This window comes from Mercenaria mercenaria, unplaced genomic scaffold (genome assembly GCF_021730395.1).
Source record: "Mercenaria mercenaria strain notata unplaced genomic scaffold, MADL_Memer_1 contig_3533, whole genome shotgun sequence".
Classification (NCBI taxonomy): domain Eukaryota; kingdom Metazoa; phylum Mollusca; class Bivalvia; order Venerida; family Veneridae; genus Mercenaria; species Mercenaria mercenaria.
The window spans coordinates 7939-29411 of NW_026461681.1; the positions used below are offsets into that span (position 1 = coordinate 7939).

The window sequence follows — 21473 nt, forward strand, 5'->3', positions numbered from 1 at the left end:
TTTTACTATATAAACAAGACAATTTGACCGACGTCGCCTATACTATAAATGACGTCAACGTCAAAGCTTTATTACACTAGTGTATTACCATTTTTATTTAATGGTTTTATTACACTCCCGCAACGTCAAACATGTGATAAATCAGTTTCATTTCTTTCGTCATGTTTAAAATCACGTTTAAAAATGTCTTTTACGGCAATATTTTCAATTTCATTCAAGTCAAAGAAAGATATATCATTTATCAAATAAGTTTTAGAGTAAATGCGTATGTTATGAAAATACTATTAGATTTGTGCATCTGGGAATTTGCACTCGTTCTTTAATAATATAGCACAACTGAAATCGCGCAATATTTCCGCCCAGAGATCGTGCATATTTCTACATATTATTTTTATAATCTAAAACTACAACGGTTTAAAAAAGTTCCAAACAGTACTGTACGTACTTTAACGTCGTTTCAAGTATAGCAGACGTTGAATTGTTCTATAATAAGTAAAGAAAGAAGATATTTCGATGTTTCAGCACACATAGCTAACCATCAAGCCAATCAATAGGTGAAAATTATTTATTTGCTGTAAAAGACGTTCTCTATACATGTAACAATATTTACTTAATGTCTAACTTACTTATGTCAAATTATGATATATAACACATATAGTCAGTCCACAGTTTGTGCTATAGACCGGTCTATTGTTCAAAATTAAATTTTGCTGTACGAAAATTTAGTTCTGGTGTCAAGTAATATTTGCCAGCCATATCGAAAGTGCTACAACTATCATAAAGTAGTCTGAATAATAAGCACAGAATAATCTGTTAGAGCACAATCATGCGAACATATGAGTAAGTTCAACTATAAAGTGGCGAGCAGCTACATGTACATTACATTATTATGTCAATGTAGTTAAACAAAAAGCAAGTACACGTATATAATATAAAATATATAAACTAAAATTTTCGAATTATAAATGTGATAAAAGTATTTTACAACTAAAATCTTCCTATTTCATATCAAATAGGTATTGCGTGATTAACGCGGTAAATCTATTTGTCATATGTACATGTATATCATGTAGATTATGTAAACGTGTTATTGTAATTATATATACAGACTAGAACTATCCGAAGTAAAATGTTTTGGGTTTTATAACAATAACTCACAAATAAAGATGTTTTTCTTACAGTTTGAAAATGGAAAAAAAAAAGTTCTAGAAGTACTTCATTTTTTTACACTGAACTAAAATGCATAATTTTGTAAAGGTCCTGCATGAAATGTTGTAATATAAGCTTAATATGAAACATTTGTGCTGTACTTTTTTCATGAAACATTGTCAACATTTTTGCCTACTCACATGATCTATTTTAGCATTATAATAAACTCATATTCAGAGTCACAATTTCTTTGTAGTAAATTGAAAATCAATTGTACGATCGTTTGTCACACGGAAACAATTCGTTTTCTTTCTAACATACTGGCGAGCAGTTGTTTCTTGTTTTTTATCAGACATACTGTACCCAGATATTGTCTCATCTCTAATATCCATGCCCAATGTTATTACCATTACTACTTGTGGCAGCTCAGAAAGACTGTCTATAAACATGCACCACGTTGTCAGACTCATGGTTGCATAGTGAAGTGTTATTTCTTTCAGATTCTTCATATCACACGGACGTGCTATAATATTGTCAGTAAAAGTAATGTACCATAGCCTTAAAGTACTGAGACTGACTAATGATGGTAGAAGTGTTATAAGATTTTCAGTAACGGTCCTGTATTCTGTTCCCTTAGTTCTTATATAGCCGGTGTAATTCAGCTCAAGATGTTTTAATTGACGTGCTTTATATAGACTGTTACACACGTGTTTCATCATGGAACGACCTGTAACATCAAGCACACATGTTTCTAGATTGTCACTGTTACAACTGATCAAACAGAATGAACTACACCAAAAATCAACATGATGAAGTTGTTCATGTTTTGATAGGTCTATCATGTGTTCATCGTATTGACTACAAGAAATATCGAGCGATATATGTTGAAGCCTTGTAGTCTGCTCTAGGAATTTACACAACGGAACAACATCATCATGTGTTAAACGACTTCCACAAGTGTCCAACTGAAGGGAAGTTAATTGTCGCATTGTCGGTAATATTGAAACAAGACGTGTTATGATAATAATATCATTGTTTCTCAAACGGATAGTTTCAAGAGTGCGAACATTGGTGTCAAGTATTGTAGTAACTTCATTTTTAATTCCGTCGTGACTATGGATATGGGATCTAAATTTAATTACCTTTAATTGATCGCATTTTATTAAATGTTTCACGCCAAGATAAAATGCTTCCATCTCATCTTTCTTATAATGTGCTATTATGCTGAATGGACCTTCTACTATTTCTATCGACAGAACATTTTTCAAAATAATATTATGACCATAACGTAGCAAATCCATTGAAGGGTCAACGTAAAGATCGGCAATATAAACAGATGAGTGAATTTTTTTTGTAATCGACATACCTTCTTCAATGCACTTTAAAATGCACGTTTGAATAGCACTGATTAATTTATGATGACTCGATCTGAATAGTGTCATTACTTTATTTCTTTCCTCAACCACAATTTCGTCAACACGTGTTAGGTTATAGATATACTCACTTACATTTGTCAACAACTGTGGTTCTAATCCACACAGCATAATTAACACGTTTGACTTTTCTAAAATATCAACAACCGTTTTGCAACTACCGAAGTATTCCCCTAGGCACTTTTTGCAGACATCTGTAGGATCATGCTCATCCGTCTGCGGTTTAAGCATTTCTCTAAACTGACTGGCGATATACACTGCCGCTAGATATTCTTGCATTGATTTGTGAAAGAAGGAAATTGATGACTGTATACTTTCCGTCAAACTTACGTTTCGTTCTTCTTTTAAAATGCCACTGGCCAAACAGTCTTTTATTACATCATGTGGTATGCTCAACTGGGTAAGTGTTGAACTACTGAACGTCAGTGTGGTTTCTTTATTTTTGTCAAACAGGGTTTTGTACGCTAAATATGAAAGATACTGTATCACCCGTGTATTTCTACTGGTGGTATTGATAGCATACAGCTGGTCTTGACTTTCAGAAGTCCCAAGTGTTTTCCACTCCAGAAAGAGGTCTAACATACCTCTGTTCATAGCACACTTCGAATTGTCTTTGAGTTTATCATGAAACCATAGACAGATTAGTTGTTGCAAGACCAATGGTGTATGGCTAATGTCGGACACATTTCTTCTAAGAAGATCAGTTAAACACTCACCTGCATTTTTACTTTTTTGATAGATGTCATTTAATGTTTCGACTGTTTTAATAGTGAGGTTTTTCATTTCAGTTTTATCAATTCCATTTAGTTTGATTTTTTTATCTACTTCGCTATCACCTATTGGCAGGGCATCAAATTTCCATTGTCTTGTAGTTGTAATAATAGTATAGTCTGCATCGAGTTCGCGTCCTGGAAGTCCTGGGGTCATAACTTTTAAACTGTCTTTTGTTTCTGGGTTCCATTCGTCCAGACCGTCAAGGACAATAAGGCATTTACCAGAATCATTTTGTAAAATATCTCCAAGCACAGGACCATTATATGATTTCTTTAACATTTCTTCTATACTGTTGCAATCGGAAACGTGTCGGAGTGTAACATAAAATAAGAAATCAAATCTCTTCATTTCTTCAACTATGTAACGTTCGTCTAAACTGCATTCCTGATATGGAGGTGCGATACACCAGAAATGCACCAGCATTTTACAAAACGTGCTTTTACCTGAGCCAGCTTCTCCGATTACGTAGATATTTTTTGCTGGCTTTTCATCATTTCTGAATATTTGCTGCGTTGAAATCTTAACCTCTTCCCATCTTTTAGACTCTTCCTTATATATTTCTGCTGTCATCCAGGGAGAAACGTATATATCACTTACATTCCTCTTCTTTTTATGTAGGCGGGGCAACGGATGTACTTTTCTGACATGTGTTTTATATAGTTTGAACAGCTTCTCCTGAAAGTCTTCAAAACATAATGGCAATATTAAAACACGTTTGGATTTTATAAGCATAATAATCTTACACATATTATCGTTTTATAATATGGGCTGTTCTTAATCGAACAGCTGATTTTGTTTTCCCTTGTCTTTTTCCTTAAAATGATGGTATAGACCGAATAATGTCAAACCATGTGAATAGCTTATATGTATTATTTAATTGAATTTCTATTTTTACAGTATACGGACTGTTTTATTAATATGCAGTATGTCATATAAACCCTCGTAATGAAATGCTAACATTGCAGTAACTTGTTCAAAGTGCTCATGCATATTATACTCACAGTTTACACTTTTATATCTGGTACGCTTGTTTAAATCGGCTAATATATTTATTGTTTAATGTAGTTTACGATTTGAAGCTGAATGAATATATTGCATGTTTAATGTAGCTTACGACTGTAAGCTAAAAGGAATACATTTTATGTCTGAAGCTATATATAACGACTGGAAGCTAAAAATAATTTGAAACTATCTCTTGAATCATGGCTACAATAAATAGTTAACTTCTATTCTATCGTATTTTAAAGCTGATAATGAGGTACACTTTTAAACAGTAATCTGTCTTAGTTTTAGTACGGTCTGTAGCTATACTCCCACGCCATACAGAGAAAATAACTGTGAATAGCATAAACATTCCATTACTGTGATATAGATAAAATATTCTTTATTAGGTAGATATCAGAAAGACTGAGTACCGAATAATGGTAAGAACCATGGTCAAGAAGGTGAAAATATACTAAATCAGTCCAACCACACATTTCTCGGGTGGTGTAACAGTTAGATCAAAATATCTATAGATTTATTTGTTATTTTTCATTGTTTCTAGTTCTATCTATAAACTTTACATCTTTAAATTTATTAAATAAAACAAATAGAATCTATTAAGCCTATCATGTTGGAAAAAACTAAAGATGGTAAGTAACTTCCAAAAAGCAGGGAAGTTACTCGACAATTGACGTAAGAGTAACAGAATACAAATGTACTGCCCCTTGAAAATACTAGAATTGTTTTCTGTATGAATCGTTCTAGATTTGAGTTAGATGTCATTTAACTTTTACATGAATTAATGAATTAAAGCAACGGTGTTTTGAACTATTCCCTAGTTGGAACACATGTACCTTTGTCAGCTGTAGAATAAGTTAAATATAAGTCGACATATTCAAAGCTCTTCAATCGTAACTTTTATAATATTAATTAAAATTGCATAAATATGATCATTGTAGACAAAGACTGCATACAACGAAAATATGTATACATGTATTAGCCACATCCCCCATCCCCCACATCACCCCCTCCCCCCGCCCCTTCTTTTGCCAATTTGAACATATCTGATATGCTACAGACACATTATTATTAAGATTTACCACAAAATGTTATTCAAGATCTTTTTATCTGAACCTTAAATTTCACCTTTCAGCTGACAAGTGTCCCCATTTGAACAAAACTGGTTTGGAGAAGCCCAATAAGTGATTTATCAGTTGAATGTGATTCACGAGAAGAAGCTTTTTAACGGCTTGTCTAATTTAAGCTCAAGCAGCCTGTAAAAAAGGCGTGTCCAAATTGAACCAGATAATGAGAGTACATTACAATAATGCTACAGACAAATTCTGGTGAAAATCGATCAAGCAGCTCATGAGAAGAAATTGTTAAAGCGGCCTTAAAACAGGCAAATCGCCCCCTTTTAAACAAATTTGAGAAAGGCGTCCAATTTGAACAAATATGGGAGAAACCTTTACCATGATTTTACTTATAAAGTCGGACCACTATTGTAAAAGATATGGCAGTTTGAAATTTAAGAAAATTGTTGATTATAGAGGAGGTCATTGTGTGTGTTTATGACGTCATTTACAAACTTTCTTTATTTAACAAACAACCTTTTAACCCTTATCATGCTGAACACAATTTATTCTGTCTTTACGACCAGTGTAGATCATGATCAGTCTGCGTATCTGTGTCGTCTTAACATGATCTTCACTGCTCGCCATTCACTCAAAATATTTTTGGTAAGCCCGCCTCATAACAGTTAATGGTTTTGCCCAAGTTGAAAGATGAACAAGTAAAAAATAAATGCAAATCAAATATGTATATATGTATCTAGAAATTTAAAAAAATATAACATTTTTTTTAACATGGTCATTTTTTTCATTATAGCTGGTAAAAGTAGAGAATTTATTTTCAGAAATAAATAAATTCAATTCAAATATGTATCTAGAAATTAAATACATCTACCATTTTTTAACATTGAAACAAAATGGTCACGAGTTTTATCAAATATTAAATGCTCATAACTTTCTCATTGATGTCTATTTTGAAAATATCTTTGGCTTCTTTAAATGATTAAAGAAATCCCAGCAGATGAAATAAACACTAAATAACATTTCCTTTCTCTTTAAAGCTTTTATATATTTTCATCTCTAGTAGCCCCTAGTGGGCAGGTGCTCTTATTTGAACCTTAAACTGATGAAACAGAACAAGTTTGATGAAGATCCCGTAATTGGTTCATGAGAAATTGTTCAATTGCCTATTCTACCTGTATCATCCCTAAATGGGTTAAATGCCCTCATTTGAACGAAAGTCAAGGAGGACCTTACAATTTTGCTACAGCAGTTTAATGAAAATATGACTTGCAGTTTATGGGAAAAAGTCGTTTAAAGTCTATTTTTCGATTCTTTAATCTATCTTTAAAGTTATCCAAAAGTAATCTTTCAACAGAGTATTTTATCTTTAGATTTACTTCAAATGTATAACATCTTCGTGTAGAGCAACACTCGTGATAAAATGTCATAGTAAAAGTTCACATTTATACTGTGTTTGGATCTAAACATACCATTCAAGTCAAAGGGACTAAGCGTTATAATGACGCTACAGTCCAAGTTTAATGAAGATCTTTGAAACGGTTCATGAAAAGAAGTTTTTGAAATGCTTTTCTACTTTTAAATCTTGCGGCCCCTAAAAGGAATCTAAGGGCCTTGATCTGAAGAAATTAAAAGAAAACCTTATTACAATGATAGTAGTAAAGGCTGATGATATGGTACCGGTACCATATTATCAAGGGGCCGTTGCTATGGACCTCGGTACCATATCATCATCCAGCCCATCCGTTGCTAGGGACCGGCATTCAGGGTACCATATCACCATCCATGGTACCATGTCACCACCCAGGGTGTCATATTACCATTTAGGGTACCATAATGCCATCCCCATGCGTTGCTAGCTGCCATATCACCAAGAAGGGTACTATAAAAATATTTACAAGTAGACAATAAGAGAAAAGGTGCTTTCTTTCGTAAAAATGGAGTTGCCCTGAAAAGAACCGTTGTGTTTCTGAGTAGCATCTCTACTCAGTGGTGCTATCAGCAGGGGCTCTTTCGACATAGGGATGAACCCTAACCACCCTGACATAGCGCCGACCCGTGTATCTCTCCTCCATTCTCTGTCTTTCTGTCCGCCTCCACTGTTCTCTATCTCTTAAGGATCGGATGATCCTTAACGCCTCATTCGTTCGACGTTGGGTGTCCCTCCACCTCTCTTCTTCCCTCCTAAGCGTATTGAGGATACTGTTCTGAAGAACAGCAGCTCTGGCTTCAAGACGTTGTAACTCTTCAATTTGCTCGGCAATGGACTCCATTTTGAACGAATGATGAAATGTAGGTGAATGCACTTGCTTATAAAGGAATCGCGCGGACCGGATAGAGAATCAATACATTAGCCAATGAGATTTGATCTTACATGGAGGACCAACATCTACATGGCTAAGTTGAAAAAAGACCAGGACTACTGGTCTTTTTGAGGGATGGGGTTTATGGAACCTTTACTACTACCCCTAGATAGGGAAAAAATAACAAAGACTATTTTTGTGTGTACACATTTTTTATATTGAACAAGTAACTGTATTAACAATGAACATTAAGGATACAAAATAATCATGGTCTAACACATACAATTTAAACAAAGCTAAAGCAAGTTTATCAGATTGATCTGCTGTACAACACTGACAATATTCAGGTTTAGCTAATGATCTAGCTTTTGCATACAAGTGTACATAGAATTGTTTGAACCAAGTTCCTATATCTTTGTCGTTGAGATGCCAATATCTTGGCTCTAAACGAAATTTAATAGTCCATTTAGTCTCTAAATCATATCCTCTGGCTAAAGCGTCCAAACCAAATATGCAGTAAACACCACACATGGCACTGCTTCCACGTTGAAGTCGTATGTTGTTCCTAGTCCAGCTTCGGGTATTGTTGTCCAAGAAGGGTCGAATAGCTTCCTCTAAGGGTGGTAATCCATAAGAGTCAAAGTAGATGGCTGTATTTTCTCTGAAGTAAATAGCCACCCAATGTTATCCAGGTTTATCTGAGTCATGTGTGTTTACTATGTAAGCTTTCACATGACAGGGTTTCTGCTTCGGTAGATGATCCTTAGGACACACTTCTCCATTGAGTGTTCTCAATAAAAACGATTTATCCAAGATGTATTGAAGTTCATGGGTATTCATGATTCCAGGCGTCTTTCACTCGATCTTCCCATATACTCATCCAGCTTTCCCGTTAATCTGATTGATGACGGGCTAACTTGTCCTTTATATCTACCCACATATGCAGGGCTTGTACTATCTCACTGCCATGCACATCCATGAGCTCCAGTTTAGGATACCATTTTTTTTATCACATTGTAGAAATTCAGTTGATTGAGAGCTTTTTCAATGTACAACTCCACCCACTCGTCCGTAGATGTGAACAAACACAGTTGATGCTGTAACTGACTGGGATGATCCACAATACATCCATAACAGTTCTTATGTACTTCATCGAAGATGAGTGTTTGCAGTTCTTCCACAACACATTCGTTTAAGGTGTCTCGCATATTCTTCAGTTTTCTTTAAAATATCGGTTCGTGATATTTCACTTTCTCAGCATGGTCTCTAAGTTGTTTGGCATAGGCATGACCATCCATGTTTAATAATCTGTGACGACCTCTCTCAATCCGTTGATTTCAGTTTGGTTGTCGAATTCTGCGTATACTGTCACGTTCACGACGCTAGAAAGTTGTTGTGCAAACTGAAGATCTATCCTGATGTTCCCCGTTAATATAAGGGTGAAGTTGACCTTCCTCGCAACCTTGATCTGCGGTGAGATCAAATCCCCAGAGGGTGTAGCCACTTTTATATTCTGTCATTGTCAGTCCAATCGACCTGTTGAGTCCGAGAGCTACTGTTGCCAAAATCTGGATGGAGAGCTTTGTTGTGAATGGTTTTCCCGTCGATACTGACTTCTAGTTTAGACAAATGGACATGTCTGAAATCAAACGGGTTGGTGGCGGGGTCTCCATTCATATCTGCATTTCTCACCATACCAATGATGAGTCGTTTTGGAAGTTGTCCAAGAAACAAGTGATCATCAATTTAAGATCTCTGTCCATCGGGGATCGTCAATGTTTTCACTACAGCACGTCGTATCGGGATCTTCATGTTATGCTAGCTAATGGCCTGATTCAAATCGTTGGCCACCACAGGAAGCAATTCTACCGTTATCACGTTGAATCCCACTTGCTGGATATCAACTTTTCCTTCGGCTGTGCCCATGAGACAGAAGTTGGGTGAGGCTCTGTTCAACTTGAGGCGTATTTCAATTCCATTGGGGAGGAATTTCTCTTGTAGGAATAAATCCAGATGTAATCTTCCAATAAGTTCACAGAATTTGCTTTCGGCAATACGAGTTCTGCGACGTTTCCATCCATTATTTCCACTTCGGGTATTATCCTGCATATGAGTGGCTGTATCTTTATCCCAGAGTTCAAGTGCTCGCAGTTGTGTGTCTTTACATTCTTTGTTGTAGGACAGGAGATTTTCAATGTAGACTCTGTACGGATAGGTGTGTGTGTTGCTCGAAATCAGTTTATTGTTCAAAAACAGATCAATGCTGCTGAACATACTGTGGAAAAAGTTATTGAACACAGAAGTTTCAGTACCAGCCTCCAGGTCTGTTCCATTAAGCTTAGTCACTTTGAATTTGAGGTACAAATAAGACTGATTCAAATCTGTCCATTTTTCCGTTTGTGGAGGAATGATAAATTCGATGGGCGCTGAATTATTCAGAGCCGAAATCGGGTAATGTTCCGTCCATTGTCCATTTGCATGGCTGACATGGTTGGAGTTACAGCAGAAACATCAGGTTCTGTTTTGCTACACTCGCAATATCAATATCAATATCAAGATGTCTAGATTTTCTTTGTGAACGTTTTTTTTTTCACGACCACGTTGTGGTATCACCGCCACCCTTCTTCCACGATGTCTGAAGGAGTACTGACGACGAGGTCTTGGTTTTGAACCTTTTATAGTTTAGATCAAAGGTTGTCCCAGGGATAAAGCTGTTGCTTTTCCAACAGACTTCATCGCCTTTTTTCGACGAGACTTTAACACTTGTCTTGGATTTCTTCCTAAAAAGATATCCTAGATTGCACCCAGACCTTCATGTTTGAGAGCTCTAATTGCTGATCTAACCATGGGTTTCACAAAAGGAGTTGTTGTTTTGATTTGATAGATGATTTAAAGATAGACCCAAGTCCATGACCGTACTGGCGCGGAACACCACGATATACGGGATACATTGTGATCATAAATTAAGTCGTGATTTCTTCCGAAAATGCAGCTTCACCATAGACTTGCCACCAACAAAATGAACGGTTTGTCTCGTGTCGCCCCTTATATTTATACCTATTTCATCAAAACAGGATTTGGAGATTGGGACATAATGCAAATTGACAAATTCTTCGTGAACATGATTTGAATCTCTCTTGCTCGGTTCAAATGGAACCACACGGAGAATGGGTGCCTCAATATCTCCCAGAAAAGTAAAATCTGCCAGATCAGAATAAATGAATAAACGATCAGTTCCCACATTTAAATCCACACCGTAAGGAAATGGATTTTCATCCGCTGGATACACATCTCCCAGATGTTGACTTTTTCCCCCTAGCTTAAGTAATAAACTAGGATGGTAATGTATACCCACATGCTGTGTATCGGTATTGAATTTGATACGTCTCCTCGGTTCGGAATAACCAATATGAAACACTATGGACATTTTATGGAAAATGTCTCCAAGTTCTTTTTGAATAGTATTGTCTATTTCAGTAATGAGATGCTCTGGGGATGCATATACCCCAGATTTGATACTGCAATGAAAGGTGTACTGATTACTGATTTTCTTACACTTAGCGGAAGGAAATTTACTAAATTCCTTGCCAAGTTTGGCATGGGTTGTAACAACTTGAAATTGAGATTCCTCCTCTGTTGCATTGACAATTTGAGAAGGAATGATGAGCTCGACCAAAGCCATTTCATAATCATCTTTATTGACATGAATAGGTTTGGGTAAATTTGTCCTGAATTCACTCTGGGTATTGTTAGAAAACATCACCATTGAGCTGTCACTGAGCACCATTATATAAAACGAATTCATCGCTGGTGACCAATAGCTAGATTTTGCAACGTAGGTTGTTTTATGAATTTCAAACCTGGAGTAGGTAAAATGTAACCAAGTGTGCTACTGAGCAGAATTCTTCAGATTTCAGACAGAGTTGAATGATGCAAACCACCAGCACAAAATAAATGGCAAAAATCTGTGAAATGTGAGTGAGACGATTTTTTGGCTCACGAGTTTTACAAAGCGTCGTAGTATTGTCTGCCACCTCCACGCTAGCAGAATCTGACTGAGACATCTATACCAAATGACTTTCTGGAATCCAACTGTCAAATTTCTTTGGATAACCTTCCCAGTGAACTTTAATTTCTTTGATCTTTTTTCCACCCACTTTCCTTGTGCGACGAGCAATGACTGATTCAATTTCGTAAATATCTTTGTCTTTTATAGTCTTAATTTCAGGCAAATAAAAGGATCCTTCAATTTTTCCCCACCCAAATCTTCTAACTGAACAGTTGGTGGCAAAGAACGGCGAATGTGAATGACCTTGAATAATTCTTTGGGAGTCATCCTTTGTCAAACGTTCGCTTTGTTTTGTTGATGCGAACTAAATCACCCACTTTGACCGAGATAGGTTTGGATTTTGTTTTTGATCCATACAAGTGTTGTGATACTTCTGGTTCTGTTTTTTGCAGTGACCGATGCGGGTGTTTTTTGAATACTTCGATGAAAACTATGATTGTAGGCATGAACCAAATCATCTAAAATATCGATGTAACGCCGCGTTTTCTCATGTGTGAAATACTTCCACATGCGACTTTTCAAACTTCTTTGAAATCTTTCAACACGCTTGCTTTGGTTTCAGGATTTTCTGTAGTGAAAAAATGAATATGTTTGGACTTCAAAAACTTTTGAAAGTCTTTATTTTTGAATTCAGACCCTTTGTCAGTTTGCAAGGACTTTTGAGATCGACCTGAAGTTTTCAAAATAGACTCAAACGCTTGAATCAAAGTTTGACCTGTTTTATTATGAATTGGAACAACCCAAGCGTATTTTGAAAACACATCAATGACACACAACAAATAACGAAACTGATCATTGTCTTTCATTAACTTTTGTAAATCTGCTAAATCCGCCTGCCACTGATGATCGATGCCTCCCACCTTTGTTTGACGTTTTAAATTTTCGACGAATAGGTTTATGCAACGTGTAGGTTTTCTGTTCCTGCAACCATGATCTGACTTGATCTAAAGATAGAGATTTGATCTGTATACGAGCTGATCGATACAGTTTTTGTATGCCCGAAAATCCTGCAGGATGTTTTGGATCGTAGTAGATTTTATGAAGCACTCACTACCTCCTTTTTACTGTCCATGTTAATAAGCCTCCCACGACTGGGACGTTGATGCTCTGGGTTCACGTTTTATAGACTTAGGTGGTGTAGGTGGTAAGTAGGAACTGGTCTCAAAAAATTCTTCCCAATCGTCTTCATCCTCGGACCCGTCTCTCTGCATCCATAACCAGCGCTGTCTGTTGCCAACATATTCCTGAGGGACATTAGATTCTCTCAGACATCGAGAAAATTCTTGCCATCCTCTTGGGTTGGATCCTTTGCGTTGTCGGAGGACATCATTGACTAAAACAATCATATTAGATCCAGGAATAGGTTTTCCGTTGACTTCTAAATTTCCCTGAGCATTCCAACTCATGCTCGGATGACCTTCCAACATTTGAAGAAGAAGTTTGGCTTTACGACGCATGGTAACTGGCACACTATCAATAAAACGATCATGCAAAGTCTTTGGCTTTTTCTCTTTTTGTACAGTTTGCTCTTGCTGTTGTTGAAATTTTGATGGCGGTTGCACTGCTTTTTTATGAGCCAGTTGAAATTTCTGTAACGTTTCCCCGTATAATTGAGCTTTTTCACTTTCAGACAAATCTTCTCGATGAAGTACAGACCCCATGTCTTTCTGCAGCTCTGATGTTTATGTGATGTTAGGGTTTGGTGGTAATCTTGGACGTTGCTGTTGCTCTGCTTTCGAGCGATTCATCTCTTCCAGCATTTTAAACGGAACAATGGCCATCTTCTTTATATTTTATCTATCAATTTTTCAAGACTGTTGTTGAGCACAGGTGCTAGCGCAAAAGCTAACAGTGGTAAAAATCCTCCTTTCTGATTTAATATATATATATGTGTTTTTTCTTCTGGATAGGAATCTTTTGTTTGCCAAGGCCCGAAGTTGTTGACGCCTTGGATGCAACTGGCGCTTCTGAGCTTCTGATAGAGATACATTCCCTTTTAAAATATTTTGACAGCATTCTGCCACGCAGTTGATCAGATCTTTAGGCGCTTCCTTGATTAGTTTTTTTCCTAAATTGAGGCTGTGCTTTGCCTAAAGCTAACATCATGGCCCCATGTTTCTTGATCAACGGTGTTTTACGTTTTGCAGTTCTTTTGCATGCCATCTTCGTGACTGTCCCAACAACAAAATGATGTTGTTTCGGTGATTACTTGGGTTTATATAGGCGACAGGGCATCAAAGGCTGTTTTTGCAGCATCACTGATCGAACCTGATCTAAGTGTAGATACTTGTCGATTCAGGGGTGAAAATCGGGCTAACATTCCACTCGGATACCCTGTAAATGAGGAAGAAGGTGAGGTTGCCCAAGATGGAGTTCCAGACGAAGTACTGGACAGAAACGATCTTGGGGTCGAGTTTCGGGACGAAGACGAGAACGAAGATTCTCCCGGTGTTAATTTGCTTGCAGTCTATTTACCGGTTGGAGTCAAATAGGTTAAACCATCGTGTTGATTCACCACAACGTTATCAAATCTTGACTTGGGTGTATTAAGAACAGAGGTTGGGGTCATACTCCTTGATCTCGATTGCTATGGACTTGGAGTTTGAAATCCAGACATGATACTGATAGGTGAGAGAGGTAATCTGACGGGTGTTGTCTGATCAGTCACATCAGAGACACGACTGAGTGGTCTCATTGGTGAACTTTGTCTTGGTGAAGATTTTCGTCTGACAGTCACAAACCGATCATCGAGTTTCCTCATGGGCGGTGGAAGTGTCTTGCCTGTGGTCTTGCCCGATGATTTCTTGACTTGTATTTTGACTTTCAACGGTGACTTCTTGGCGGGTGCTTTAACAGATCTCTTTTTAACAGATCTCTTTCGACTTTTTTTGACTGTTGGTGATTTTTACAGTTCCCTTTTTACCTTTCTTTACTGATAGCGCTGATCTTTTCTTGAAAGCCTTGTTAAATTTTCTCAAAGTTTTTTGTCCGTCCCAACGAAGTAGACTTCGAATCATAACATCTCCAAGAAATCCACTACCTCCTGGTTTCAGTATCAATTTACGTTTGGTGTCGGCATCCACGTTGGCATCTGCTAACTGTTGAATCTCATGTTGATTTCTGTTCATGAAATTCAAAGTCTGTTTAGGCAGTTGAATCTTTTTATGTATAATGATCTTGGCTGCTAACGTAAACCATTTGATCATTTCATGCAGACCCGCTTGTAATAACTGTTGTCGTTTTTGAATATTTTTGTCCTGACTGAGCGATTCCAAGGCTCTGATGACCGCTTTTGGTGTGTAATCCATGACGAATTGTTTTGAAGTGAATACCTTCTTCCTATGTCTATTTCTTTTATACTAGTCCCGTGTACACAACCGGGCCTCGATTTCCTCCAGTCACCCAACGATGAAAGATATCTGTTCTCAGTCTGTAGGACTCGGGAGTTCTTGGATGAAAATCAATCACTAAGTATCCGTGAGGCACTGGAATGGCATCTCGATAGGCTTGGAGTAAATGTTGCAATTGAGTTTGACTTGCCAATACTTTGATTTGTCCTTTATCTCTAGTATTTTGAAACAGAATCATGTAATGAGCATTCAGATTCATTGTTCTGCTTGCTTTGGATTGTTGAAACATGTTCTGGGTGATATAAACCTCACTGGCATTACGATGATGTCTTCTTCTTGTAAACCAAAGTTTGGTTTTTTCTTCATCTTTATCGCCGAGCATGTCGTCAAACAATACCAAATGAGGAATACTGGTATCGCTGACAATCTCTGTCGTCGTCTGGGATGCCATTGATAAATTTGATATAAGATCCTTCTCTTTCTTGCAACATAGCATAGGTACTCTGCCATTCTTTGTAACACCACACCACTTGTTGTGGTACAGTTTGAAACACATCCGTTTTAAACCCAATCAGTTGTTTGACAAATTGAGTTTTACCAGACCCCCTTGGTCCAGAAATAAAAATATTGCAAGGATGTTGAAATAGTAAACTACTTTCTTCCATGATGGGTTCAATGATAATGACAACATATTCTTTTTCGCATGTTTATTTATACTTTACCATGTTCACAAAAGCAATGTTGACAATAAAAACAATAGTTAACAATTGTTTAATTTGGTATACTTTCTTCTCTTGACCTTGTGATGTCTGAATTCTTTATTTACCCTTGCTTGACAAAACAACCATTTCATCACATAGTGATATAATGTACTGCGAGCATGCTTTGGCATCAACGCTATGTCCAATGCTTTATGGTGATGTTTAGGAGTAATGGCACCCCATGCAATTCCATCAACTCTTTGAGGTTGAGAGACAACACAGCTGCCTTGTTTGACATCATGATTACGAATGATGCTTTGTCTGTTGTGTGGCTCCTATTTACCATTGTCGATCTACATGGTGATCACATAACATAGTCATAATGTAAACGTTGACTTTATCAGCAGCATCTTCATCCTTCATTTTGGGTTCCTCACATTCACAAAACGAATTGGCTTGCAAAGTGTGTTCACACCACTCGAGTTCGATCTCGGGATAATATTTACTCATGTATTTTCGGAGAATGTACATCCATGTAGAGAAATCCATATCCATTTCCGTCCTTACTTTTGATATGTCCTTGTAGCTGACGCAGAGAAACTCCGTTTTTATCAGAAAGTCAAAAATTGCAACTTTTATATTTACCAAAAAATTCTGTGGCAAATTCCGCCACATGTCCATATACGAATCACCAGTGTGCACAATGGAGAAGTCTACTTTTAAATCCGGCCTCTCTCTTCTTACATAGTCTTTGAATAATTCTTCAAAAGTGTCTGACAAAAAGCCAAGAAGTACTTTACTGTAATGTGCTTCATACGCCCATACTTTGTAATGTGGTCGCAACACTTCCTTCAGTTCAGCAGTGAGGGCATTTGTCATGTTCTCAAATACTCCCGAGCTATTTTCCATCTTTATGGTTAGAATGCTGAAGTCAGAATGACTGAGTCTGTCGGAGCCAACTCCTTATATCCATTAGGATGGATCCAAATCTATTTTTTCCGTTCCAGTTGTTAGGATGAACTGCATTTGAATTCCACATATCCATTCCGATACCCCAAATACTATCTCGTGGGCTGGCCTCTACTAGGATTTTAAATCCCGTGGCCAGAAGAATATTTCTTAGATTTTCATTCTGTGTGAACTTCAACCAATTTGCTTTGAAAAGCACTTCTGTAGATTGTTGATCCCATTGTTTTGCATTAAAGTTCTCTGATTTCATATTTCCCAAACGCTTCATCCCGTAAGGATTTGTCGTCTTCATGATACACCTAGCACGATCCTTTTCTTGACATTGCATCATTTTTGTAAATTGAAAATATTGCTCACTACATACATAAACTGCACTGTTGGCAGTAAAACTTGATTTGTACATGTTGCTGAAAGGCGTTTCTCTTCAATAAAAGAATATCATCTCCTCTGTACCCCTAATATTTTCATTATGTCCGTTTGTCTTAAGTAATAACATAACTTCTTCTGTTGTTAATACCATTTTATTCAAAGAAGTAAATGCCAAGCTTTATGAATACAACATTCTGATTCATTCAAATATGTACGTCCAACTCATTTGATGTCATGTCTACGACTGAACATATCCGTAAGGCACGGTCTTATATTGATCCACCACGACACGTTTAGTATACACTGAACAGAAAGACTTGGTCTGGAGTTCACTGGTGACCTTTCGATCTCTGTGTCTTTTGATACGGTATGGATATTCAACGAGTTCTGAAAAGGATTCCCTGTTTTGGACAGCTTGTATCATACTGTTGAAATTGTCTTTTTGGGTGGTATTGTAATCCAGGGTAATGCCTTTGACCTTGCAAACCGTGTGGCGTTCCCCATTGACAATGTACTCGTATCCGTAGTTTTTAGGACCCAGGGCAACATACTTGACGATTCTTCCATTGGGTACTTCATCTGTCCACTTTCCCAATCGACTGTCTGTAATGGGAATGTTGTATTTATCCGGTTCGTAAATGTACATACAACTGTCTGTGTCAAAGTACAAGACCCGATCCCCTAAACGTTCCAGGACTGAGTACAGTTCTAACCTAGCATAGGTAGTGACAAACGCTGCAACTACCACATTGGCTGCAGCATGGGGTTTTGACATATCCGTGTAATCGGAATAATTGATCAGAGAAAACTCATCATGTTCAAAGAAGTCAAAGTAGTGGACTTTTTTTCTGCGGGTCAGAGATTATCTCGTATAACCTGGCTGGCTTGTCAGTGTATTCCGATTTGGGTAAGACATTGTTATAGGCGTTCTTTCCCCAGAGACAATTCAGCATGGTTTTGGCCACGGCCCTTTTGCCGGGATTCTTCTCTACATCTTCAAGGATGACACCTTCGACCTGAAAGTAGTCGCTTTTGAACTTGTCTTTATCAGCCTGAGTCTTGGTCCAATTGGAATAACCACTGGCCTCTTGTTTTCTTTTCAAGTACTTATTGATGTATTCCTTATAGGCAGTGTCGCTCCATTCCTTGAAGTGCCAGTTTTGATACACTTCAAGGACTTTGTAACCTAGATCTAAAGCCTTGTTCAATTCCACTGAAGTCCAAACCCCAACCAAGACCCTTTCTCCTGTGAATGTGAGCAGGTCTGAATTTCTTTCTCTGCACATATACGGCACAAGGTGTACACCATTTTCTTGTTGTAATGCATGGGTAGGACGGGTAACCATAAATCTTGAGGAGGAAGCACCTTACACTTGATCAAACCTCTGTATTTCCTAAGATTTGTCATATCAATTTCCTCCTGACTTAGAATGATAGGGTGATGGAGGGGATATTCTTTGTATTTGTTAGGATGCAGTGAACAAATATCAGCGTACTTTATCTTTTGATTGGTGCTTTCGTCTACTTCATGGTAGAGAGTGACTGCATTGGTACGTCCACCAAACAGGGCATCGCGGGGTTTGATCGGTTCCATATGGGGATAGAACCGATCAATCAAACTCTTGTACTTTGGGTTTTCCTTGCACTTTTGGTCAAATTTACATTCCCATATGTATGCAATGCGGTACCCTTCGTGTTGCAAAGCTTCAAATCTTGAAAAGGTCTCTACATACAATGTATTCATGGTTTTTAACGAGTAAGGATTCTTGACCTCACGCTTTGGATAGCATGTTTCACACCCATGAGTCCAACACCCTAGAAACTCATACACTGTGTTGGTCTCTGCATTGTACCCATCAACAAAAAAGGGACCTATACGGACTTCTCCACCGTTCAGTGCATGACGAATGGGTTTTCCTGTGGTAGTTGCCTCGGCCTGTAACCATCGTATGGCTTTAATGGAATAACGGGTCTTATTTGGATATCCTGCATCTGAAATGATACCTAAACTGTTTTCTGGCAATGTGTTTTTGCGAGTGGCACAATAACAGACTTGAGTCAAAGTGACACATTCGGTAAAAGGATTGATACCATCACTGGCCATTAACTGATGTTGAAACTCGCCACACCCCCTCCTCAGAAGATCTACATCTGATCGACAATACTTTTCCACCTCTTTTTGAAAATCAAAGATGGAATGTGTGCTGACCTTTTTCTGTACCATTCTAAAAAGGCTTCACGGGCTTCGGGTTTCATGCCGCCAGGATGATAGTACTCTGAGTCTAAGTAAAGCCCCACATAGTTCTGGAATTCAGCTTTGTTGGCCCAATGTGGAAAGTAGCCTTTAGCCATTTCAGTAAGACCAAACGTTTTGGGAAAAGCTGACAATGGCATACTGAGAAAGCTCAAGGAATCAATCATTCTCAGTCCCTGGCGTTTCAGGGAAATGAGTTTGCTTCCATTCATGATGACCTCGGGTTTGGTTGTGGTATGACTGACATTACACAGCAAGATAAACTGACCATCATACCCTTGAAAATTGTGAGCTATGACCGTGGATCTTTTGTGGGTTGGTTTAAATAACCAAGTACAAAATTCAGCCACGGTATTATCACCCCTAAACAACATTTCCCTGGGTTCAGGTAACGTGTCGCAGTGGTCGCATGGTTCAGTGATGTCCTTACGGATACATTCATCGCAAAAGCGCTGAGCACAACAAAAATTTGGTATGTGCTCACTTGTATCGAACCGACTCTCAAAATAAAAAAAGATGTAATCTGAAGGACCTTCAGATTCAGGAGAAACATATTTTGGTATGTGACATTCATGATTTGGTCCAACAATGTCCTTACAATATCTACATTTCTTTGACCCTAAACAAACATGACTTTTCTTCCTACCTACAACAATACTACGACATGTTTGACATTGCCATACAGATTCACAAATACTTTTCTTTTTGTGACCTGTGATTTGCTTATACTTTTAATAGCATTCCATACTTTTAAAAGTAATACTACAGTCACTACAAATAACCTGTCTGCCAGGATCACAAAGTTCCGTTGAACTGACAAATGTTTTTACACTTGTGCTGTTCCAGATTGTTATAGCCAATGTCACAGTATTCACAATAATAACCATATCCGTAGAATCTCTTGATCGAAGTGATGGTGTCATAATTTCCTCCATGGTGGTATACGTGTATCACTTTACTCCCTTTCCTCATGATGGGTGGGGTAAACAAAGGTTAACTTTTACCATGTTGAGTGTGAACCTTGATAATGTAGTCTGGGTAGAGTTTGGTCTGGATTTTCTGGTACTCCTCTATTCCGCACGATTGATCGTATTTGATTCCAATACTATCCAATAACTTCTGAGCTTCCTTCTGTTGTAAAGATTTCTTAGATTGTCGTATCATGTTACATCGTTTTTTCCATTCCTCGGTATTTGATTTTTTTGCATGGCATATACCTACAAAAATGGATCGTGCTAAGCACATGCTGTCATTAGGATTGTCAATTTGTATGACACTCCGTTTAAATTGAGTCATGTTCTCTATACTGACATGCGACCCATTATGCATATTTCGGGCATTGAAATATGAGTGATTTCAGCATGCAGTTGACCATCATGAATCTTGAAATCTTCATTGCTTTTCATGACATTTTTAAATTCTTGAAGCAAAGTTCCCCCTGTCACTGCTGACGCATTGTCAAATGGGACGTGTATTCCAAGTTTCAAACCAGGATGATCAATAGAGACTCGAACTTTATCTCTTGGCTTGGTCTGACACTCTTCTTTCATCTTGTCTACCATAGCATTGAATATGTCGTAAGTAAAGTCATGCGGCTGATCATAGGGTTTGAATGTGACATCGTACACTTTAGTTTGCGTCTTGAATTTTCTTGATTTTCGGTCCATTCTGGGTGTGATGTTAAAGTAGTTGCTTGCCAGGTCATGTTGTTTCTCATCGTGTTGATCTTGTCTTGCTTGTTTACGTTTTCCTTCTAAACCCTCACGTCGTTCTTTTCTACTAGCTAAGATTTTTTCTCTTTTTAGTTAATGATAAACGATGCTTCTTTAGTTCTTCTTCTTCTTCATCTTCGCTGCTACTCGAAGTATCTGAGTAATGTACTAATTTACGTGGTGCTGCCATGTTTTGCCTAGGCAGAAATGACACAAATCCCTTGATGACAGTCCTTTTATACTGACAGAAAAAGCCGAGCTGTCTTGATGACCTTGAAAAATCCTATAAATACGGGGACTGTCAGCACATCGACA

General features: G+C 37.6%; 1 protein-coding gene across 1 annotated transcript in view; it reads right to left on the bottom strand.

Moving 5' to 3' along the window:
• Positions 1 to 551: 551 nt before the first annotated feature.
• Positions 552 to 21473, bottom strand: part of LOC128553150 (uncharacterized) — a 37424-nt gene continuing 16502 nt past the window's right edge. Inside the window, exon 6 of the mRNA XM_053534267.1 lies at positions 552 to 4039. Within this exon, the coding sequence (XP_053390242.1) occupies positions 1389 to 4039 (2651 nt within the window). The 3' untranslated portion in view covers positions 552 to 1388. The remainder of the gene's footprint in view (positions 4040 to 21473) is intronic.